This window comes from Varanus komodoensis, unplaced genomic scaffold (assembly GCF_004798865.1).
Source record: "Varanus komodoensis strain SLA01 unplaced genomic scaffold, ASM479886v1 scaffold157, whole genome shotgun sequence".
Taxonomy (NCBI): Eukaryota; Metazoa; Chordata; class Lepidosauria; order Squamata; family Varanidae; genus Varanus; species Varanus komodoensis.
The window spans coordinates 135,709-160,488 of NW_025335459.1; the positions used below are offsets into that span (position 1 = coordinate 135,709).

Sequence of the window (24,780 nt, forward strand, 5' to 3'; positions counted from 1 at the left end):
AAGATTGTATGTCTTCCTCAGCCCCTCCCTAACCTTGGGCCCTCCATATATCTTGTACTTCAGTTTCCATCAATTTGGCCAGCATGGCCAAAGGTCTGGAGTGTTGGGAGTTGTAGTCCAAAAGATCTGACAGGGAGCAGGTTGCGGAAAACTGCACCAGAGTTATTACTATTACTTTTTCTCTCATCTGACCATTAGACAGGTTGGCTGAGGCTGATGGGTGTTATACTCCATAAGATCTGGATGGTGCCAGGCTGGGAAAGGCAGGCATACCTAGAATTTGAAGCAAGCTACTGTCTGGGTGAATGGAAACTGTGCCTTTGTTGTTGGATCTTCCTGAGACTTTTATGTATAGAATGGGGTACAAAAGTTCTAAATAATAAATAAATAGAGAGATAAGAGGGCAGCAAAATGGAGGCCTGGAGCAGAAAGGAGGACTTCAGCTCCGTGGTTTCTGCCAGCTCACTTTTATGAAGTGCAGAATGTAGACTTCTGGCTTGTGGGATCTACTTTTTTATGATATCTCAAGATCTACCAACTAGAACTAGTGCAAAAGATATACACTTAGAATTAAAATATTCTAAGAATTTGAATACTTTTCAGGAATTTGTTTTATGTACGAGAATCGAACAGAGTTGATCGTTGTTCCATGCAAAAGTTCACTCCTGGTTGGTCCAAACTCTCTTCATTTCAGCAGTATAATTTCAGGCAAATGAGAATCATTTTGTTGCAGCTGTTATTAAATAACTGGAAGTCAGAAATCCTTGCTGAATCACTGCAGGTCATCCAGAGAGGACTTTCTGCCCTGAGGACAGACACCTCCCTCATGTTTTCACCTTGTCTATGCTGCATCATACCAGTGGATATTGGGAAGAGAAGACGGCTTCTTTGACCAAGCCTGTGGTAAAATTTTCCTTCATGGGTTTGCTCTGCCATCTGTATGGAAGAAAGCATGCTTGTTTTTCCCCTCCCTGCCATGGATTCCAGTGTATGTCAAAGGCTGATGGCCTTAAAGCCATGAGTTTCCCAGTGTTTAGCACGTGTTAAAATTAGTGTCATCATCCACTGATGCTTTCTCTAACCATGCAAGCTAACTCAACTAACTTCCCTTGTTAGACTGTGTGTGTGTGTGTGTGTGTGTGTGTGTGTGTGTGAGAGAGAGAGAGAGAGAGAGAGAGAGAGAATGAACGAACGAACGAACGAACGAACGAACCAGTGTGTTAACCTGGCAGAGAGAGAGAGCGAGAGAGAGCGAGAGAGAGAGAGAGAGAGAGAGAGAGAGAACGAACGAACCAGTGTGATAACCTGGCATTTCACAGTCTCGCTTGCTTGTATGTCACTTCCATATAGCAAGTGCCACTACAGTTCTGAGAGAAAGCAATTCTTTTCCTCCTCTGTTTACTCTGGAAAGTACATTTCTTTTTTCAAATCATGTAAATGCCACATTTCAGAAGCAAGACCAGCTCAAGGGGCTGGACCAGTTAGAAAAAGGAACATGTCGTTACAGCATGAAAGAACAAATAAATCCCACAACTTGGCATTCAAATTAAGATGCTGTTGACTTATTCTCATTTATTTTGAGGGGTTCTGGGCATTCTGATCTATTTAGCAATGCATGTCATTGGTGTTTAGTAATAATAGGAATAAAAACACCTGAATGAATTTCAGCTGGTGAGAACATTTAACAAACATCACCCCATTAATCCTTCTTCAAGCCCATTTCAAAGGTTAGGTGTGGACCCCTGATGAATAGGCCATTTTGGTTAAACTGTCCTTTGTTCAATCAGACTGCTGTCCCGTGTATGTAGTAACTCTTGCTCTGTGTTGTTTCTCAGTGGCATTCCGTCTGCTTGCTTCGTTTTCCACTCTGTTCCATGTATGTCCCATGCTTCATCTTTTTTCCTAGTTTGTGTGCCTTGCAGTTAATATTAAACCGCAAGAATTTCACTGGGAATCTACTCTTGTTAACTCTCAAAGCAATTTCAAGTTAAAATGCGTTACTGTAAGCATTTCAGAGTGTTCTTAAAAATAGCAGCCTTGAGTCTTGTGCAGCTTGATGGCATGCCCCATTCCTCTGCATCCTGCAGCGCTCAGATTTCTCTGCATCGAGAAAGAAGATCTCCATCGAGTCATTCTGTTTCAAAGCGCTGTGCGGCTGATGGATGATGACTATTGAGTGCTGCCATGTTGTACTAACTCTGAATTCTCAATCATACAAAACAGCCTTCCGCAATTTGGTGCCCTTCACATGTTATAAACTACAATACCCAGAATTCCTGTCTATTAGCTGTGCTGGCTTGGGTTGATGGGTGCTGAAGTCCAAAACATATGGAGGGCACCCAGTTGTGGAAAGCTGATACAAAAGGAAGACAGTGACTTCCAGAATCTGACTGAATGAGACCACACTTGCCAACTAGTCATTATTCCCATCAAAGAACTGACTCCTGTGAGATCGGAGTGACTTGGTTCACACAAGCTCTGCAACTTAAATAAACCATGGTAGCTTGTTCAAGGGCCATTGATCATGCCCTACAGCAGTATGCTGGGTCCCATAGTGCTTATCATGTAATCCAACCCAAGGCAGTCTGGCTTGATGGAGAGAGAAACAACCTTAAATAATCTGTGGGCTGTATTGGGTTATTTGAGGGTTCTTTCCCCCTCCAGCAAGCCAGGATGCCTGTGTGTAAACAACAAGACAAGCTGCACTCAGGCAGATAATTACTCAAGCAGTATGCACCAAGACTTAAATAAATCACCAGGCCTTAAATAGATCACCATAAATTGTTTAAGCCATGTTGCTCATGCAAAATCAGCCAATATGCCAGGACTAGATATTGTCCTAGATATTAATAGGAAAATAAGGGATTTGTTCAGTTTTATTTATTTGTTTGTTTTCCCTAGCTCTGTTCTAGTTATATTTTGCCCCATTTTGGAGATCAGTCAGATGTTGAAGATACATTTAAAAAATGTTCTTACTATGCAGTGCACATATGTACTGAAGTTTTTGTCTGTCTTCTGTGAGTCTTTAGAAGTAACTTCAGCAGCAGCAGATTAGATTTTTCTCATGCACATAAATGTGGAAGTTTGCACAGATTCTTTTTCATCCATCCCTCTCAAAACCATCTCTCCAAATATTAAATGTTACTGTTAAGTATTTGCCTTGCTTGCAGCTATTGTAAAATAAGTGCAAACATCTGTGCAGAAATTAGAACTTATGGCAGACATTTTAATTTTTAAACACTCACTTCTGCTTCAGAAGCTAATATAAGATAACTACGGCAAAGTAAACCAATACAGAGGGCAACAGGAGGGAGGAGGTCAAAGGGTGGCCACGGGAATGGAATGCTCCTAGGAAGAAAGATGGCGATGGGGATATGCTGAATTTCAGGATAAGAATACATGTTCTCAGAATAAAAATGGCAAGGGAGGGGGAAGAGTACAGGACAGATAAATGGGAGCATTTCCTCACACAACACACAAATTGTGGAATTTGTCATTACAAAATGCAGTGACAGTGTCCAATCTGGATGCCTTTGGAAGGGGATCAGCTACAAACACAGAAGATAAAGCTAACAACGGCTAATATTGTGATACCTGCCTATTGGCCTGGTTTGTGGGGGAGATTGGGGAGATCATGGGCTGTTTAATCCCCAGTGAGCTGTGGGATGTGCTGGGTACCCATTTGAATCCGCAGCCCCTGGCCAGGGCTGTGTGGGGTTGTCGCTGTGTTGTACAAACACAGCACTGTGGGGGTGTGGGGTGCTGCTGCGGGGAGAAGGCAGGCATGCAGCTACTTCTTTCCATATGATGGGCCAGGCTGGGGGAGCCATACCAGCTGATCCAGCCCTGATCCAGTTGGTGACTTTGCAGTCCTTCTGGGGGCTGCTTTGTTTGCATGGGCATTTTAGGGTGCAGCTGTAGCCATGCTTAGACAGAAAAAATAGAACTCTCAGAAGGCTTCAGCCAGTATAGCTGGCCAGGGAAAGCTGGAGCTTTCTGTCTAAACATGCACAGGGTTGCAGCCTGAACAGTGCAGTCCTTTAGCACGTGTATTTAGAAGCAAGGCCCATCGGCTTTTATGGAGCTTATTCTTAGATAAGTGAATACAAATTTGCAGCCCAAGTTGATAAGACTCATAGAATAGTAGAGCTGGAAGGGGCCATGAAGGCCATTGTGTCCCACCCCCTGCTGTTGCAGGACACCAGTTTACACCACCCCACTCAGATGGCTGTCCAGTTTCTTCTTGAACGCCTCTAGCGTGGGAGAGCCCACTAAGTTGGGCTAGTTTGTCCTGCTGCATTTGCTACCTCCTAGTGGTCCGTCTGTCTGTCCTTCCTACCTTAAAAGCTTGTCTAACCCGTCTACTACAAATGTCTCAGGATGGCATACCAAAAATATTTATTTATTTAGGTGTTCTTGCTGCAGCACCATCCAGTGTGGCTGCCCCCAAACCCCTGAACTGGGAAGGATTATAGGCATCCAGGTGAAGGTGGGAGGGGTACAGATGTGCACTATTCCCCCCCCCCACACACACACACATACTGCATTTAGATAGCCCATTTCAACCAGGGAAGAGTTTTCCTCCTGCACATGAGAAGCAAGAGCTCAGCGCTGCCCAGATGTCCTGCAAGATGGCAGAGTTGCGCTTCTCTCTCCATCACCTGGAATACCCCAACCCAACCAGCTTACTACAGCTCCCAGCATGCAGGAGCTAGCTATCCGATGCTTGCTTGCATACGCTGTGAGTCACAGGCCTGTATTTTCTGTCTGAGTGTGCATAGAATTGTGCCCTTGGATGAGTATGTGTAACTCGCCGAATCCTCTGCATTTGTCAAGAAGGAAATTGGGCCCAGAAGCCCTTCTCTTCAGCATCGGTGAAGGGCTTGGCTGGCGGTCGAGATGTGGCTCAGGGCTTCCATGCAGGACTTGGTTCCGACATCAGAGGCTGCCTTATATCAAGTAAGATCAGGCAGGCCTGTCTGGCTTAGTCTTGTCTCAGTGCTGAGAACTTTTCTTCACAAGGTATTTCTGATGCGCTCTTATTCACAGTTGTTTATGGATATTCTGGTGCTCTTCCAGCTCACTTCTGTTTTTTCCCACTTTCCCCTTTTCCTTCTTTTGTTTGGTTTTCCCAGAAAGGAGAACGTAGGGCGTGAATTCTGTTTCTCCTTGTGTATTTACATGCTTCCACTACAGCACAGTCCCACTTAGTGCTGCCATAGCCAGAAAAGCAGGAAAGGAAGAAGCTCAGATCTCAATTTTGCAAGCAAATTATGACATTGCAAGGGATGGCAGCTGGCCAGGCCTTTGCCCGGGTGGGGTGGGGTGCAGGCGTCTCTCCCAGCCTACCTGAAGATGCTCTGCTGGAACACAGCACCTCCTGCATTCATCGAAAGAATATGCTTTACCACCCATTACAGCCCTTCCTCTGTGGCAGCCTTCCTAACCCATTTAGTCAGTGCAGCGAAGGGCCACAGGGATGGGTGGATTGCAGGGAAAGCCGTATGAGGCGAGAGTGAGGGGACTCCAAGGGGATCAGTTGGCGACATACAGGTATGTCAGGGGATGTCACATGGAGATGGGTAGAGACCTGTTCTCCCCTGCAGAGGAGGGCATGACGTGCTCCAATGGAGCCAAGCTCAGGGAACCCAGGCTCCATTTGTATGCCAGGAAATACTTCCTGACAGTTAGGACCCGAGGGTGTGGAATGGGCTTCCACAGGAGGTGGTTGAGGCCCCATCGGTGTGGGTGTTCAAAGATAGGCTGGACATGTACCCCCAACTCCAGCTGGCTCTGCTCATGACATGCCCACCATGATAGAAAGACGACAAGACATTATAAAGAAAAGGGGTTTTATTCCATGAGCCATTTATCCTCTTTTAACATTGATTACTTTTTATAAGAGATGTTATTCTGTTTCAATAATAAAAGCACTAATGCAGAAAAAATAGAATTCACTCTCTCATTTGAGTGTTTCACTTTTTAAAATATTTTGTCATCTGACTGTTAAATGATCTTTCATTCTCAGGGAATGTCTCTAACAAACCCTTCCAAGTTTTGGGAGCTAGATCAGTCCGTTTGCTGATACATATCTGCTTATAATGCATGTGTACTGTAAGCAGATGAAACACTAGTTATGGGATGGTCTATAAAAGCTTTAAATAAATGAGCAGGTCCATTCTGCAATGCTGCAGCACCACCTTGTGCTTGTGGAGTGGAATGTGTAGGCAGGCAAAGGAAAAATGTGTAGGCAGGCAAAAATGGATAGAAAGCTTAAAGGAGCCAATCCCAATCCTGCAAAGCATCTGGAAGCACAAGCCTCAGTAAAGTGGCGGCTTAAACACCTCATGCCCTGAAACAACATGGGGTAATGCCTGCCAGTGTATTAATAAACACAGGCAGTTGCTCGTGCACTGGAGCTTGTTACAAACTGCTAAATCTTGCCCAGAAAATGAAAATGTTAGTAGTTCATAGCAAACTCGCTCACCAAAGGCTGATCTGCCTGTAGTCCAAGCATCAGGGCTTGGACACAAGCGGAGGGGGTGGGGAAGCTTCAGAGTTTGCAGAAAGTCAAAGAGCTTTGGTGGGGCAAGAGGCCCCTCCGAACAGTCTGGGGAGGACTTGTCATGTCCCGTGGCCATGCGGTGATGGCCAGCTGGCGCTCTTTGCAAAGGTTGCATCAGGATACCTGTGCACCTTGGCTCCATCAGGCTTCAGAAGCACCTCGTGCATCTTTCAGCCTTCCCAATTTTTTTCTTTTTCTCTCCTGACGAAGTATGTTTGTTTATATATTTATTTAAACCTTTATATGTTGTGCATGGCATCTCAGGACGGCTTACAATCGTTAAACACAATAAAACAACATCTCAATATAATAAATAACAAATAACCAAAAAATTAGTTAAGCAAGTTAAATAAAAAGCGACTGTTGAATGTTAAAATTAGTTTTTAAAATAACAAATAAAAAGGTTTTAACCTGGCACTGAAAAGCATATAAACTCGGTGCCAGGCGAACCTCTCCGGGGAGCACATTCCACAAGCTGGGCGCCACCGCAGAGAAGGCCCTGCTCCGAGTAGATGTCCCATTTACCTCCTTCAAGGAGGGTTCTCGGAGCAGGGCCTCTCCTGCAGATCCTAAGGAGCACGAGGGTGTATAATGTTCCTTCAGGTATGTTGGGGAGTTGTAGAAAATGCAGTGCCCAAAATATTTCTGGGACAAATACGGGCTGCAGAAGTAGAGATGTGAGAGCCCTCATAAAAGCCTGGTACGGGGGGAGGCACTCCCCCCATTGGCTTAGAGAATTGTTAGTAGGCAGATTAGAAAGAAAATGTATAAAAACGCTGTTCTATTTTTTTTCCTTTGCCAAAGGAAGTGGTGAATGTTATGATGAAGCAGTGATGAAGTGGTATGGTCTAAGTGCAGGTGTTCACCCCAGCAGTCCCCCAGGGCCACGGGCCCAAGGTCTAAAGTCGCAAGCCACTACACTGACTCATGCCAGTAAGCCAGTTCTAGGAGTTTGGGGGTGTGAACGGGGTCCCAGTTGCCACCAAAGATCCAGCCAGCACAAAATGCTTCCTGTGACAACAGGGGAACACACATTGTTGCTGGGCAAGCAAGTCATTTTTGGCCCTTTGAGGCTTGCAGCTCAGCGCAGAGGGCGGGGGAATCAGGGTGGCGGGGCTCACGTGCCAGTGTGGCTGGCGGCATCCCTGAGAGCCCCGCTTGCACGCCACTGCTGATCCCTGGGAAAACATTTTACTTTTAAAAAGCTTGTTTTCCCTCCCCTAGGCCTTCACATATACAAGCAGGCAAGCTTCTGGTTGTCTTTTAGGAAACCTTAGGCAAAGCAGAGCAGAAGAGGTTTGCAACACTGACAAGGACTGGAAAAGCCCTCGCTTGCAGGGAAATCGGGTGACCTGCAGCTATGTGGGCTATAGGCAGAGGGTGCCTGATGGAGCTCCATTGCTGAAGCTGAGCAGGCCTAGGCTGCTCAGCGTTTAGATGGGAGACTGTCTGGGCATCTGCTGTAGTGTTCCCTGAGCTGCTAATACCAGGGGGGTTCAGTAAAAATAATTTGGGGGAAAGGTGGGATATAAATATAGTAAGTCACCTACCTCACAGGGTTGTTGTGTGACTAAAGTGTTGCTGGGTGGGCCACGTACACATTTTTGGAAGGGGTGGGGGAAGGTTCCTGTCCATCAACTTGAGGAGAGGGCAGGGAGCATGTGCCAGGTGCAACCTGCTGGGGAAGATGGCCCTCTGGGTTCTGTCCAGTTCTCTGATGAGTGAGCCACTGCTGGCAGGAGCCTGTTCCCAAAATGGAACAGACCTGCCCTGGTCATGTGCCAGAGAATCTAAAGGCAGACAGAGTGTCAAGCAATCTTGTGGGAGTTCTGTAGATAAAGGACAGGTGAATTGTGGCCTCCAGGTGCTGCTGGAAGGCAACCCCCATGATCCCCAGTCATTGGCCATACTAGCTAGGGCTGATGGGAGTCACAGCTCAACATTTGGAGGCCACTGTTTGCCCACCCCTTACGTCCAGGGCCACGGAGAGGGAGGCAAAGTCACTGACACACATCAATGAGCATCTATTATCAGTATCAACAAATAAAACAGCCACTTTAAACAATTTGAAAATAAGCCAGTGAAATGCATTCCTCTGTAATGAATGGAAACTGAGGTTTGGGCTGAAAAAATGGCCAGTGGGCCATGCCTAACAAGTGGAGGCAGTTAGATTTTTGGCCCTTGTAGCTATCCGATATTATCTATCCTATCAGGATGTTTAGATCTGGTTTGCACATAACAAATTCTGGGTTGCTTAGCTATGGGCTATTGGATAAGCTCTGCACTAAACCCAAAGCAGCCCAGAGGTCTGGGAGTGGCCATCATGGTACTGGCCCAGAACAGGGCCATTCCTGGGTTGCTGAGTGGAAGTGGCCTTCGGGCAGGATGTGTGAACTGGCTCACAGAACCCCCTTGTGAGATTCTGGAGTCTCTTCTGGTCAGTCATGCTTCCGTCTCCACAACAGATACAAACAGAGAGGTGGCCAAAACCAAAGACCAGCAGAACGAAAAAGGTGTTCACTAAGCAGACTTTATTTATGGCTTGCAAAAGAACTTCGGCAATGCTAACAACACGCTGATAATATTCAGGATATGTCGCTCTGGACAGAAGAGACTCGGGCGCTTGCAAAGCAGAAGCCCTTTCCTAATGAAGGGGTTGTCTCAAACAGGAACTGCAAACGGGGCATTTCTTCCCATTCCCTTTGAATGACTGTATAATAGGAACTTCTCTTCCACTCTCTTGGGGTGACTTCATTAACTGCTACTGTGAGAGAGGTGGCCATGCCTGCCAGAAAGAAGGGTGTTCAGATGCTGTGAAACTTTCTGCACATTTGTTGTTTTGGGGTTCATGTTGTAAATCCCACTGTTGCCCCTGCAGTCCACTGGAACACCAAGTATGTTCCATGTTGCTCTCACACTCTGAGATTTTTTTTGTTTTTTTTTTTTGGGGGGGGGTCATGTTACCTGCTTTAAAAGGTGCCAATCAAATTGAGCTATTTAAGTTTTATTCAGCATTCCACCTGACCCCAAGCTAGTGGAGTATACATTGCTCTTTAGTGTTTTTAAGGACTGTCTTTTATGAATGCTGTAAGGGCCAACTTCTTGGTCCTCTTTTTCCTTTCCAAACATGCACAGGATTGTGCTCTAAACCTGCTTGTTTTCTTTGAGACATTTTGTGGATTCTGTTTACTCCCACCCCAGGTGACAGATTTTTAAGAAGCTGACTGGGAACCAAGATCTTACTAAAACAGTTAAGGCTGCAGCTGTTTTGCTGGGTTCACTCATGCAGGGACAAAGTGCTAGAACATCACTCTAGCACTCAAAGTGCTAGAACACACTCTCAAGATGGCAGAAATGTTTGTGAGAGTGAGGAATTCTTTCAGCACTTCAGCCTGACCCCCCTCCACACCCGGAAAAAGGGAAGGATCTTCTCCCCGGAGAATGAGGCTGAATGGAAAGTAAAGATCAGGTCATCAGAATCAACATCAAAGAATTCCACACGGTCCTCCTCATAGTCCAGGAAAACCCGGATTTTTCTGAGCTTGCGCCTCAAGGTTAAAGGAAGAGGCTTAGGGGAAGTAAAAGCCAAGATTTGACAAGGTGACGAGGAGTCACGGAATGACTTTCCTACCGCCCAGAACCCCTCATCCGGACTAATACGGACCACCCCCTTCCTCCTGACCGACTCTCGTGCAACCCCCACAGCCCACCTTCCCAAATTTTCCTCCACCTCCACCTCCCACCAGTGCCTTCCTGAAGTGAATATCTCACGGCCCAGCACACTCATCATAATATCAAATCTCTCCGGGTTGTCAGGCAGGACTTGATATTTGCTTCCTCTCCTCACACTCTTCAGGTCATCAGACAAAATGAGGAAGGGGTTTGCAGTGTTGGGGTCCAGAGTGAAATTCACTGCAGAAACAAGGAAGAGGAGTTTGGATGGTATGAGTAGAAAGATCAGCCTTGTCGGCCATGAGCCAAATTCATCCCTTCTCTAAAGATACTCTTCCCCAGTCTGGTGGAATCTGGGACATCCAGAAGGCATAACACCACCATTGCAAAGCACCAAGGCATGCTTCCTGGGGATGATGGGAATCTGACGTGTATGGACAGCAAGAGGTTGGGGGAGGCTCCTCTAAGGGTTTCCCAGAATCTGGTCAGGACACCTAGCAGAGAGCAGAACTCATTTCACCAAGGAGAAGCAGAATGGAGACTGCTAGGATTTTTTTTAAACTAGGGATGTCAGGAAAATTCACAACAGATGAGTTTGGACATCTATGAATCAAACTGTGGATTCCACAATGGATCGGCTTTTTGCAAGTTGCATAGATTAATGCATTCTGAGTTATTTAAAAACCAACTTTGTGGTTAGAATATCCACAAGTGTGCATTTGCAAACAAGAATGGAATACGCATACCTGATTCTGTCCATGAGCAAATGACAGAATGAAAGATGCCCGACAGTCTCCGAAGCACAGCTGGAATGGGCTTAATAAAATAATCAAGTCCTACTTAACTCCAGGCTGTTCTGAACAGAGCAGGAGTTGCTTGGTAAAGGAGGACATCAGGATTGTTCTGCCTGTCGTGAAGTGTAAGCCCCTCCTTCTAAGCCATTCTGTCGGCTCTTTTTCTCCCAGTCACTGCTGGAATCTCGCATGGGCGGATGACAAGGGAAGGAATTCACTGCAATTGTCAGAAGTGAGGTGGTTGAACTAGCTGCCTGATCCAACTCAATTCATTGAGGGATTGCGGTGGAACCTCCATTCCCAGCAAAAAAATCCCATTAGCTCCATGCTAATATGGTTATAGTTAATAGTTACCTTTGTACAGTTCTTGATTCAGGGCCTCTGTTATGCAGGGAGAAGAGGGACAAATTTAAAGTCAGACCATCGTACATAGAGCATGTCAAGTCATGTTTTGAGGGGGGGAAAACTTCTCTCACACTAAAGACTATCTTTAGTCACACTAAAGATTTAAACTAAGACTATATTGAGCAATCATTGATTTTTGGATTATTTTTGAGTACAAAATGTGGTTTGCAAAGGCTGGCAAAGATATCCCCTCCTTCACCCTGGTTGATTCCACATCAGCTCTTTCCACTCTAAAATAGCCATTCTTAGGTCAAATAATCTTCTACAATGAATCAAAATATTGTTAATATTATTAAGTGTATACCCTTCCTTTTTTACAGTTGCAAGAAAAATGCAAGGCAGATCACACGGTCCTCCTCCTCTCCATTTTATCCTCACAAAAATCTTGTAAATTAGTTTAGCCTGAGAGCTGGGGGCTGGCCCAAAGTCACCCAGCGAGCTTCAAAGCCAGTTGGTGACGAGAACCTGGATGTCCCAAGTCCCCCTCCCACATTCTGAACACTGGACCACACTGGTACCAAATAATTACATTCCAGTACACCTATTTTCCCCATTTTGTTCAGTTGCAATAAAAGACAAGCCGCAGTGGCAGCTCATCACGTTTGGACAGGCAATGCCTTATGGCAGCTTTTAAGATCTTGTTTGCCTTTAAAATATTACTGCTCACAGTTTGTTTCCTTTTGTTGATTTCTTTCTTCAGGGCAGTTGGAGGATTAAATAAAGTTATCTTATTCAGATAAAGTGATTGATAGTGATACCGTGATCTTATTTAGTTGATATCTGCTCCCAGTGAAAATGTGTGAATGTATATGGTGGTTAGTTATTTTTGGCTGGGCTTTCCCCGTACTATTCCATTACCAACGCAAGAGCAGAAAAAGTAGTGTAAGGACACTTGTCTCCCATGAGCTGACTAAGATGCAATTCAACTGTTATTTCCCAGCAACACGTAACAGGAGGCAATAAAACGGGAAGATGGGTAAGCAAGGAATATTTAAATTGATGTTGCAAAGGACCTTTGCTGAGCAGAACTTAATTAGGAACACAAAATCACAGAGAGATCTTGGCCTTGGAGCTGGTGTTGCCGGATAATACAGCATCAACCAATTGCTGTCCGGAACAAGTGCCTTAATTGTGGAAAGCGGGACCTCAGCCATGCCTTCCAGTGAGGAAGCAATGCCTATCTCATCACCATCTTTCAAGATTTCCCTTCCCCTTTAGTCCCAGAAAGCTACCTTTGTTCAGTGTTTCCTCCAGAGACTCTGTTACGTGAAGAAAAGGGTGACAAATTTACTCAGTCTTGTAGATATATGATACATTGCATTGCATATACAAAAGAACCATAGATCTCCTGAAGATCTTACTTAAACAAAATTCCTAACTACAATCAGCATTTAAACGTAAGGTTATTTTGCATGAATTAGAGCTTAGCTTTTGGAGTCTTATGCTCAGATTAAAGTGCAAAGAAATGATAGGGAAGGAAAGCCAAAAAGAATAGGTGATACACATGAGTAAGCACCTGATGACACATTTGCAACTAGATGGACTGGCAAGCAAAGGGGAGGAAAGAGGAATCACTCTTCTTACTGGGGATCCTTCCTGGTTGATGGGTATTTTGTGGAGGACATGTCTGGCCTGGATGCTAGCTTGATGACAGGCTAAATCTGAGGGTCAAACAGGCCACAAGTAGAAGCCCTGATCTTAGAAAAACTGAAGGTAAGTCACCAGATCAGGGCAGAAACTGGACTGGTAATCCTCTTTGCTCAAGAGCTCTCCCGGAGGCACAGGGAGTGAGGTGCCTGTGATTAGTTGCTGGACTCCCTGGTTTGAGTCCCCCTCGTGCCTTACAGGAGAGCAATTCCAGGAGAGGCAGGCTATGCACCTTCTCTAAAAATTAATCTGATCTGGCATGTGGGAGCCTTCCTGCATTCTGCAGATCCATTTGTGAGGAACGACTGCAGCCTGAATTTGATGCAGTCTCCTTCTGCCTCAAAAGATCAACCGAAGGGCCAAAGACATTTGAGATGCCACTTCAAACATTTTGAGTTGTCTTTCAGTCCCCTTGACAAGGTTCAGCTGATCATGGGGAAAAGAAGCCACAGTGCTGCACAATTCATGTAATTACCTTCACAGTGCGTGGCTTGCCTTATCATCCAGACCGAGTGAAGTACATGCAATGGGGGGGGGGCTCAGATCCCGCCCCCAGAACCCTAGAACAAGCCACCCCTGCTGCATACCTCATCAAGTCAGCCAATAAAGTCAGCCAACAAATTAACCTTCCTGTGAGGCTAATTCAGCAAATCACATGGGCAGGGAGAAACCCATCCTCGAGTGGTTCCTCTTTAACATGGGACTGTCTTTCCCTGCAGTCAACCCAGAGCTGGAGCACTTGCTAAGGCCTTTATCCTTTCTCCACCTTGCCTTTTCTGTCCCACAGTACCTTTATATTTTTCCATAGCCTCTTCTAGAGCAGAATTTGTCTGAGAGTAAATTCTGAGTTTCTCTTCCAGTCCTGGAGAAACGTCCACTTGCTGTCTTGCATGTCCTTTCTCATACCTGGCAGGCAAGAGGGAGATAAGGAAAGCAAGGTTAGGAAAACTGCTTCTCTGCCTCCCTGCAGCCATCTAATCTGAGAGGGCAGGTTGGGTGCTCAGTTGAAAGGAGCACTGCTCTGGGTTCAGTGCCCTGGACCATATTTTAAACTCTGCATCCCTTTCTGAAGGAGGACCTATCTTGAACTCTTAAGGGAAAAAGAAGTAGAAGACCCTCCTTTGGCCTTAAGAATGAAATTGGCCCAAAGCAAAAGCTTCTTGTGCAGGCTTTTCCCACCTGGACCATTCTGGATGTGTTTCACTGAGGATGATGGGAGCTGCAGCCCAGCAGAACCTTGGGAAAGGCTGTTCTCTAATGGATGGAAGCTTTTCTGCCTTTTTAAATCAAGTGTCAGCCCTGAGTGCCCCAGTTTTGCAATAAATTCTTGGTAGATATTTGTGGGCAAGGGAGAGAAGCAAACAAGAAGGATGCAAAGAGCCAGGCACAAGACAGCGGCCCGATTGTTTGCTGGGAGAGTACATGCAAATTCCCCATATAGATGATGGGGCAGAATTAACCTTTTGGTTTAAACACTTTTAGAGAAATGCATAGGTATCAGGATACTGCTTCAATCTAGGGCATCTGTATTTACAAAGTTCACTGCTGTTGCTTCCCCCTCTTCAACCTGTTGAAAAAAATACTGTCTGGTGCTCCAAGCCAGCTTGAGTATCCATGCCGAGTACTGCTACCCATGTCTAGTAGCTATCAAGAGAGGTGCTGGTACCACTCTATAAGACCCTGGTGCATCCACAACTGCAGTACTGTGTCCCATTCTGGGCTCCACATTACAAGAGGGACACAGAAAGGTGGGAATCAGTTCAGTGCAGGATCACAAGGACGGCTGCTGGATTGGGGAGGATGCCATAGGAGGTGAGGTTGAGGGAACTATGTCTTTTCTGCTTGAGGAAGAGGAGACTCCAAGGGGATCTTATAGTGACATATGGGTCTGTGAGGGGATGTCATGTGGAGGAGGGCTGTGACCTGTTCTTCCTTGCAGTGGAGGGCAGGATGTGTTCCAGTGGGGCAAAGCTCAAGGAACCAGGTTTCAAGCTGAATGCCAGGAAGTACTTGCTGACGGTTAGGACCCCTAGGATATGGAATGGGTTTCCAAGGGAGGTCATTGAGGCCACATCAGTGAAGCTGTTCAAGGAAAGATTGGACAGCCACATGTTGCGGATTACATCAGCAGAGCCGGAGTGTGCTGGGGGTCAGACTAGATGGCCCAGGAGACCCTTCTGACTTGCTATGTTTCTATCCATTTTTTTCACAATATCACTAACACAGCATTTCTTTGGGGCACTGTGGGAAATTAAAATTATGTCTAGATCTGACTGCATAGTGTTCTTTGGAGTTCTGTGGACAGGCTGGCTTGCCAAGAATCTCTGATGGTGGGGAAAGACCATTAAAAGTTACTCTCTAAGACCTCCTCAGACCTGGAGCCAGCCTGTCGAATCCACAAGGACCTTAGACATCAAAGCTAGAAAAGCCTGCAGCCAATGCATTGCAGAGTCACTGCCAGCTGGCAAGACATAGCTTTTCCCATCTGTGGGGGTCACAAATGATGTCAAACTACAACTCCCATCACCCCCAGTGAGTGGAATGCCTGGGATGAAAGGAATTATCTAAAACATCTGGGCATCCACAGTTGGGGAAAATGTGGCCGAAGGAACACAGTACAGGATAGTATCCTGCATTTGCATTCTTCACAATGGTGTAGTGGTTAGAATCGTGGACTAGGGAGATTTGGGTTTGAGCTCCTATTTGGTCATTAGGTTCACCTGGTGACTTTGGGTTACTCACAGCCTAAACAACCTCACAGGGTTATGACGAAGGCAAAATGGGGAGATGGAGGAGGATTATGTTAACTGCCTTGGATTCCTTATAAGACAAAAGGTGGGATATAAATTTAATACATTATATAGAATAAACTGCTTGATTTGTCATAACATAGATGGGTAAAAAGCCCCCTGTCCTCCCCCAGGATCTAAGCTGTGCAAATCATGACCTATGGATGCTGCAGTTCCCACCCAGCCTGAAGAATATTTTCTAGATTCTTGATGTGGAAGCATCTTTTTTTAATTATATGTTGTGCCCAACGTAAGAGGGTGACCCTACTTTACAGACTCTACTTTGTTTCATGAAACCAAAACTTGTCCATCAGATATGAATGAACAGTAGAATGAGAAAGAACCACATACCTGCTCAAGACATTTTTGATGTCCTGAAAGCATGGAGAGGGAGGGAGAGAGAGAAATGTGCTCAGTGATGGAAACATTACATGCTCTAGGGTGTCTCTACCAGGGATTCACTTCCTCGCTGAGGATTTTTAACAGCCATTCTCAGGACCATGTCTTCCTTCTTTCCAGCCTCAAGAGTCAGGAAGGCCTTGGCTTCTTCTGCAGGGTCCTGGTCAGGACCTTCTTAAGTGTCGGCCCCACACTGGACTTAGTGAGACAAATTGTTTGGGGCATCATGAAAGGGCTGACCTAGTTTGCACAAGGATTAATTTGGCCACTAAGGATTAATTTGCTCTCAAGAAGCTGTGGTGTGTGCTGGCTGCCAATACAAATATGTAAACCCCAAATGGGGGTGTCAGGGATTGATGTATCAAGCAAACCTTGCCTGCAGGGTTATTCGAGGGTTAAACAACCCTCAAACAAACCATTGTCTGTTGTAAGGTTATGTGCTTCAGCAACTTAAGACTAATTTAACTCTAAATGCGCGCCATGTCATGCAAACCTGCCCATGGTGTGTGGGGTGGAGACCTGCCCTGGTTGGTCCCTAATTTTGCACTACCTGAAGATGAGCACTGCACCCTGGAAATGGATCTGGCATGTCTTAACCTGCAGGGGCTGCTACACAGGCAGTGCAGGAGAGCTAGCGCTTGAAGGTAAGAGAGAAGCAACTGATAAGGACCAAGGTAAGGTGCTTTTCCTTTCTTTCTTGCAAATTGGTGGTGGCTATAAGTTATTCAGCTGGGAAGGAGCTATAGTGTAAGTAAGGACTTATGTGACGAGTTAGACCTCCTTCGCCAAGGTCAATGCAGCATGATATTTAACTCTTGCAAGACTTACAAAGATATCAGATTGGCTCTGAGGCATATTAGCAGTAAGGGGATTCATTGCAGGCAACAAACTGTTAGATATTTATTGTTGCTGCATTTTTACTGCCTGGGAGTAAAATTTTGTGCCTCGGGTGCCAAAAATGCCTTGGGTATGGACTGAGTTTGCTTGTTGTTGAAACAAGGGTTAGTGTGTTGTCTGAACTAAGCTGAGATAAAAGCAAGGTGAGCAATCCAGTTTGTAACTCAACAACAAACCATGTACTCTCTTCATGGGTTGTTCAGTGTTAACAAATGGTAACCAATGATTATGATTTGCTCATACAGTTGGGCTCAAACAACAAGAAAACTCAGGCTTCAGGAGCAAGGCACACTCAACCTTGCGTGGGTTATTTTGTTGTCTGAACCCAGTCCTTATGTAACTTGACTGCAGTGATGAAGGCACCATTTGCCTCTCTTCTTCATGCAGCAGAACCTCTCAGGCTGGTCCTGTCCTAGTGGATTAACCCCCCCCCCCTGCATTTTCCTTGTAATTGTCCACACTCTTCTTACAGTGCTGCAACCCAGAAAGCCTTTGCAATCTGCCACAAGCCACCCAAAAATCCATTAATAGTTCCTGGTCTACTCAGCATCCATTCCTGCTTTAGCATCTTGTAAGTTGTCTTGTGAGGGCAACATGCCCCAAAAGTGGCTTTTAAAATCCTTTACATAAATAGTGTGTGTGCGTTATCCGAACAACAAAACCACAGAGAAGTTGGGCTCATTCCGCACAGACAAAAGGATATAGAGGTTCTTCCTTGTGTTAAGTATGTTCGCAGGCAATCTCACTCTTACCTGAGGCAATTCTCTTTCTGGCTGCTGAAAGGTCCCTTCCACTTCTGTGATCAGGTTATTGAGATGGGAAATCTCTTCAGAGAATTTGGCAATACTTTCTTGCTGCTTCTCTTCAATCTCTTTCTTCAGACTTCCGAGCTGGGCCAGCCGAAGGAGCTCTAGTTCTTCAAGAAAGTTGTACATTCGCTCAAAGACAGAGTTGACCTTCTGTTTCTCCATTTCTAGTTGCGTCTGGTGGTGGGGGCAGTGGAAGGAGAACACATCAAAATGGGCAGGGGCGGGCAACAGTGAATGGTGAACGCCTGGTTCACACATGCCTCTTTACCACTTGCGATCACATTATGCATGGTCAAGACTTGATGATTTGCTGCTCAGAGGACAGGGAGCCCCCCTCTCTGCCCCATTCAACATACTGGGTTGGATCCAAATTGATGCTGGAATGACTGCTCTGGCATAAATGGACTTTCTAGCCCCCTCCTTCCCATACCGGACCCCCCACCCCAGTCCTCTGTAAATGCTAGACAGTGAGCCAGGAGATGGGGTGCTGGTGAGTGAGCTATGATGTGTCCAGGAGAGGAGGTACCCAAAGATCATCTGGAGGAAGTGTCTGTGAACAGATCCCTTCCTATCAAGGAGTGCAGATCTTAAAGCAAACTCACAGAAGGTGCCTGGAGTGGAGTGGAATGTGAATCCAGCACCAGCGATGGGACAGACCCCTCCATTACCTCCAAGGGGAGCTGCTACTCCAGGTTCTCTTCTCCTGAGACCTGTCATAATGGTAGGATTGGCAATACGAATGTCCTAAATGGCCGGCTTTTGAGTCTGGCACTGTCCGTGGTGCTGAAATGGATTCACCTCGGTGGTGCAACAGGGATAAATCCTGCACAGCTCAAAAGCAAACTTGCAATGGACACGGAGCTCCATTGACGTGGAGCAACCAGGCTGCCACAGACACACCGTTCCACAAGCAGGCAGTCGTGGCGTTAGAGGGGGCTGGTAGGGAGCAGGAGGGAAACAGAACAAACAGGCAAAAGCGGAAGGAAGAAAAGGGCAGTGGCAATGCAGGGCAGCAGTGGTGCGTGTGCCTTCCTGCGAGGCAGCAGGAGAATTAGCCCAGGCTCTGCTCTGGAGTGTGTTTTATCATAAAAGAGAACAAGGCAGGCTATAAGAGGAAATCAATTCTATAAAACAGCAGTTAAACATACTAGACTATATTCAGAATTTAATACCAGATACATTTAATAGATATATTTGATATATCCTGAACAGCATCGATACTGAAAATCAGTGTTTGGAAACACCCACTTCTGTAGGTAAGTGTTTTCTAACTGGCTGAATATCTCCACTGTGGGTCTTGAACAAAGCTCTAAGGGGAGATAATTCCAAAGTATGGGAGCCAGCGCTGAGAAGGGATTCCTCTAAGTCCCCTTAAGATGTATCTCTGCTAAAGGTGGCCTTTCAGCAATGGCAGTGAATGGGCTGGTCTGCATGGAGGGTGGTGATTTTGCAGATCGCACATCCCGGAGGTGTTCAGGCCGCATGTATCAAAAATATCAAAAACTTATCCTGGCACAATGACTACTTACCAGACATTCTTGGCTTCTCAGCTCTTCAGCTAACTTCTGATCCACAATAAGCTCTCTCTCTTTTTCCAAAGACTTCAGTTCAGCTTTTTCCTATAGAAGGAAAAAGAATAAGCCATTCCCAGGGGACTATTCATTTCAGTAACGGATCTCCATAGAAAATGATGTTTGATCTGATCATGAAGGAGGAACAACTTGCCAAGCGTCTGTCAGACAGTAACTCAGGCAGCAACTCCATGACTCTTTAATCTCATCACGCCTGCTCAAATGGGTAACTTTGAGGAATGTATGCTAGGGATTTGGAATACCAGTTGCACTTTTGGTGTGGTGCTCATTTGAGGATGGAAGTACAACGTGTATCCGTTTTACAAAGTCCACAGCTATCCTATTGACAAAGGAGCAAGGTAGGGAAGAGCTGTGCCAACAAAATGCTGAAAGGATGCAATCCCATGCAGGTTCAGACAGAAAAAGCCCTAAAACTCCCAGCATTCCCCATTCTTTTTTCCCCTTTGAAGAATGTCACTACATGTAAGAAAGGCTTCAACCAAGAGTTATGAGGATAAAGGGAATTGCTCATTTTCTTACAGTCATAGAGTGTTAGAGTAGGAAGGACACATGGAGATGACTTAGTCCAACCCCCTGCTGAATGCAGACTCCCCCCTGCCCCCCCACCCCAGGAGGCGGCAACAGCGTCCTTGATGGGTGGCCATCCATCTGCTTTAAAACCTCCAGCAAAAGAGAACCCGCCATCTCTTAAGGCAAACTGTTACATGAGCAAGAGTCAGGAACCATCTTCTAATGTTCAGCCTTTCCAGATGTTTAGTCTCCCAGGCTCCCAGTAATAGTTTTATGCTATCCACTAACTCAAGGCTCCCCAAAATCTTGCAGTGCATGGGCATATTTAGAATTGTGCTCTCTTAGAATAGCTGCCTGAGGCTTGGGTGGAGGGATCTCCCCATTCACGAAATGGCTGCTCACCCATTTCCAAGAAGTCCCAACTGCTGAAGCTAAAAGAAAAGTAACCTGCCCCCAAACCTTAGTGGCACAAGGCAGAGGGGAGGGCTGAGCCCCAAAATACAGAATTTCTATTTTGAATCCACTGTTTTCTGCTCCAGAACCTGTTTTGCAGAAGACGAATGCTCAGAGAAACGGATAGACACACCCAGTGAGACAAACCACATAAACATAACAAGGCAAAGATCGACATGAGACCTAGAGGTATAGCTGAAATCAGAGATAATGTTGGAGGCTGATGCTTTGCTTTTCAGCATGCCAACCAGCCACTAAAAAAAAAAAAAAGATATCCTGGCAGATCCCAAAGGAAGTGTTATAGACACCATGTTGGGGAACTTGGTTCAGAGGATTGGCCAGGGCTGAAGAGGCTCAGTTCTCATTCTCACTCAGTTGTGAAGCCTACTGGGTGATCCTTGGCTATTTCCAGCCCAACCTACTGCACTGGGCTGTCGTGAAGATAAAACGTGAGACCACCTTAAGCTTTTTGGAGAGAAGATTGAATATATATTTATATATATGGTACGAGTTGGGTATATTTGGTCTGCAGAACAGGCTGTTCCAAGCTGATTATTATTACACATCATCCTGTTGTCTCTGATTTAAGGCAACTCTATGACTGAAAGCCCTCCAAAATGTCTGGTCCTTGGCAGCCCCGCTCAGTTCTTGCAAACTCAAGGCTGTGGCTTCCTTTATGGAATTGATTCATCTCATATTTGGTCTTCCTCTTCTGCCTTTGGCTTTCCCTAGCAGGATTGTCTTCTCCACAGAGTTGTGCCTTCTTATGATAGCCTCAGTTTTGTCATTTTTGCTCCCAGAGAACATTCTGGCTAGGTTTTCTCTAGGGCCCACTTGTTTATCTTTCTGTCACTCCAGGGTGTTTGCAAAGCTCTGCTCCAGCATCATGTTGCATCATTTTTCTTCCTGGTGGCTTTCTTCACACCCATAGCTAGTGAAATACAGTAGACATCTATATAGAGTGGACCTTCTTGTTTCAGAGGACAGAACTGAAACAGGTTCAGACTGATGGCGTGTGGGGGGTATCCTTCATCTGAGATATTTTTAATAAACAGCTGGAAGGTTACCCATCAGGGAGCCTGTGGCAACCAGTGGGCTGGACTAGATGAGTTTTGCACTCCATTCCAGCTCTAGGAGTCTACGACAGCTCTTTGCATGCCTTCACACAACAGAATTTCTCAAGGGAGTCATCTACAGGCTATCCATCAAAAGGAATGGTTACAATCCCATGTCTAGAAGGAAAACAAAAGCAGTGTGGCATAGTGCTGGGCTGGACTGGGGCTTCCAGTCCGCACTCAGCCATGCAGCTCACTGGGTGACTTCGGTCCTGTCACTGCCACTCACTTCCCAGGGTTATTGTTGTGAGGATCAGATGGAGAGCAAGGGGACCATGTGAACCCCCGGTGGATCGCTTGCAACAGGGAAACTAGTACAGCAAGCAACCCAAACATTACGTCACAGTTTCTCCTCGTGCAGATACTTCCTACCTCGCTCCGTTGGGGCACCTCTTCGATGGGGATCACGCTGTGCTCGCGGTGCTCCTTGGAGCGGTCGCACACCACGCAGATGGCGGCGGCGTCGTCCCTGCAGAAGAGCTTCAGGGGCTCCCGGTGCCGCTCGCACACGCCCAGCGCCCCTTCCCTCCGACTGTCCTCCTCGAGCTTCCGCAGAATCTCGATCATGTTCGCCAGCTGCCAGTTCGACCGGATGCTCCTCTGCTGCGCCGTTTCTCGGCACTGGGGGCAGGAGAAGCCCCGCGCCGTCTCGCCCCAGCAGCGGGCCAGGCAGGCTTGACAGAAGTTGTGCCCGCAGTCCAGCATCACGGGGTCTTTGAAGTACTCCAGGCAGATGGAGCACGTCGCCTCGTCGCAGAGCTCCTTGAGGAGGCGGCGGCTGGCCTCCATGGCGGCCCCGGCGTGCCGGGCGTCCTTTCGCTCCGGAGCGCGAAGGATGACTCGGCGCTCCCCTTCCGGGAATCGCCTCCGGGCGGGCGGGCGGGAGAGCGGCCAGCATCGAGCCCGCGAAGGGGCGTGGCCTGCCGGGGAAGGGGGCGCGGGCGGAGGCTCCGGTGCGCCGCGCGCCAGGCCCGCGGGGGCGGGGTGGGGAGGGGGAGGGAGAGAGGGAGAGCGCGCGGCGCGCAGCGCCGGGGCCAAGCTGGGCGTCCGCGCGCGCCCGGCACGCGCGCCGCCTGCAGGCACGTGCCTGGCGGAGGCCGCGCCCCGGAGCCGCCCTGCTTTTTCAAAACACGCATTTGTATTCATTTGCCATCTAAAATGCAAACGAAGTAGCACCGCATTTAAAAGACGAACATACGCATTTGAGGGACGCTGAAAATAATTATTACGCTACTGTGCTCCCCACCACCAGGATACATGTTACAAATTTTAAAAAACCTTCAAATATTCCAGGATGTTTCCCCCCTTCCAAAACTTTAATGATTCTTTTAACCCTTTCCCTTTCTTTGAAACATAATAAATACACCTCAAATCTCAGTACATTTATTTTAATTTATATGCCATTTTCTCACTTTAATGTCACATGTTAATTTGTCATTTAATAGCTATATTCCATTTAATAGTGGCAAAGCGATATCCACTTAATAGCGATACTCTCTGCACCAATCAAACAATTGGTAATCATATTTTTCCAAATTCTTAGCCATAATTAGTCATGCTGCAATTATTACATTTGTTATTATTTCTTTATTATTCCAGCATAGTTATTTTATCAAATATTGAAAGTTACATGATCTCAGGACATATATCTATATTTAGACTTAATATTTTAGTGCCCTCTATAAAAACCTCTTTCCAAAATTTCATTATATATTCTCATTTGCACCACATATCAAAATAGGTATCCACTTCATGAACACATCTCCAACATAAATTGGAATATTTATTATCTATACAATTCAACTTCACCAGAATTAAGTACAACTTCCTTACAATTTTGTAGAAAATTTCCTTTATTCTTATTGATATATGTTTTAATATCCTTTTTCCAAATATTTTCCCAATCTTCATTACTAATGTTTTTTTTCTCAAATCCATTTCCTATGTTGCTTTAAGTAAACCATATTGATCCTGTTCTTCTAATATCTCATAAATTTTACTTACTATTCCTTTCATCTGAATATTGTTTTTCTTTTTCTATAATCTTATCTTCAAATTTTGCATAATCCCTGTATCTACCTTTTTTCGTTATCCATTCTCTAACCAGCATTCCAATTGAATCACAATATACCAAGTTATTGTCCTCCTTTTTATCTCCCAACTTTTATTCATTGTCTCTAACCAATCTTTTAATCTATTTTTAATCCTTAATATTTTTCTCTAAATTTTCCCAAGTTTAATGGAAATCCTTCTAATTCAGTAATTGAACATAAGGGTGAGATAGATGGCATAAATTTTCCTTTATGCTTATTCCAAATTTGTAATGTATTTTTAAGGAAAGGATTTTCTACCTTTTTAAATTAAATTTTATTTCCATAAGTAAAAACAACATCTATCAAGGATCCTAATTGAGAAGACTCTAATTTTTGCCATATTAACTTATCAGATTGTAATATAATATATGGTATATGCCTCAATTGATTTAGCTATATAACTGTATTTATCCTCACTTTTTATCCCCATTATCAAACTTACTAATCATATCTTGCCAGTCTGTTATTTTTTATCTATTCTCTTATTTGTAACATCATAAATAAGAAATTATTTTTAGGCAGTGTTTTCATCTTACATAATGCTATTCTACCAAAGCAAGATAATCCAATCTTATTTATTTTATCTATTTATTTATTTAGAAAATTTCTATGCTGCCCCATTCACCGAAGCCTCGGGGCGGCTCACAAGTAAATCAATTAAAATACTATAAATTAACAATATAAAAACAAGTTAACAATATAAAATCTTCCACTGATCTTCTGCTTTTAACAGGAACTCCTTTGGCAAAGATGAGGAAAAATGCCAGTCCCTGTTAATGGATGCATTTACTTAATATGCTTAATATGCTGCCTTTTAGGATACGTACGAATCATATTAAGGCAGCTTACACAGCAACAGAAGAGTGGTGCAGAATCAGACCGTGAATCAGCATTCTGGTCACACAGTGGCCTATGAGAAACCCACAAGCAGGACCTGAATGCAACAACAACCTCCACCCATGTTCCCCAGCAACTGCTTCACAGAGGTATACTGCCTCTCATCCTGGATGTAACATACAACAAGGGCCCACTAGTTCATA

The 24,780-nt window shown here is 45.4% G+C and overlaps 1 protein-coding gene across 1 annotated transcript; it reads right to left on the reverse strand.

The window, feature by feature from the left end:
* Window positions 1-9,079: 9,079 nt before the first annotated feature.
* On the reverse strand, window positions 9,080-22,475 carry LOC123021097 (zinc finger protein RFP-like). Its single transcript, XM_044425507.1, has 8 exons — window positions 22,020-22,475; window positions 19,507-19,596; window positions 17,921-18,151; window positions 16,224-16,246; window positions 13,874-13,989; window positions 12,669-12,695; window positions 11,386-11,412; window positions 9,080-10,477 (listed from the first exon to the last, which is right to left on the reverse strand). The coding sequence occupies exons 1-8, from the start codon at window positions 22,434-22,436 to the stop codon at window positions 9,945-9,947; spliced, it is 1,464 nt and encodes a 487-aa protein (XP_044281442.1). The 5' UTR covers window positions 22,437-22,475; the 3' UTR covers window positions 9,080-9,944.
* Between the last annotated feature and the right edge of the window lie 2,305 nt (window positions 22,476-24,780).

What these genes read in the sequence shown, in the direction of transcription:
- LOC123021097 (XM_044425507.1), bottom strand. Translation starts at nt 22,436, where the DNA reads ATGGAGGCCAGCCGCCGCCTCCTCAAGGAGCTCTGCGACGAGGCGACG. An exon ending in CAGAAAGAGAATTGCCTCAG is followed by an intron (nt 16,247 to 17,920) that starts GTAAGAGTGAGA and finishes CCATGCTTTCAG; the next exon opens with GACATCAAAAATGTCTTGAG. An exon ending in GAATCAAGAACTGTACAAAG is followed by an intron (nt 10,478 to 11,385) that starts GTAACTATTAAC and finishes TTGTTTCTGCAG; the next exon opens with TGAATTTCACTCTGGACCCC.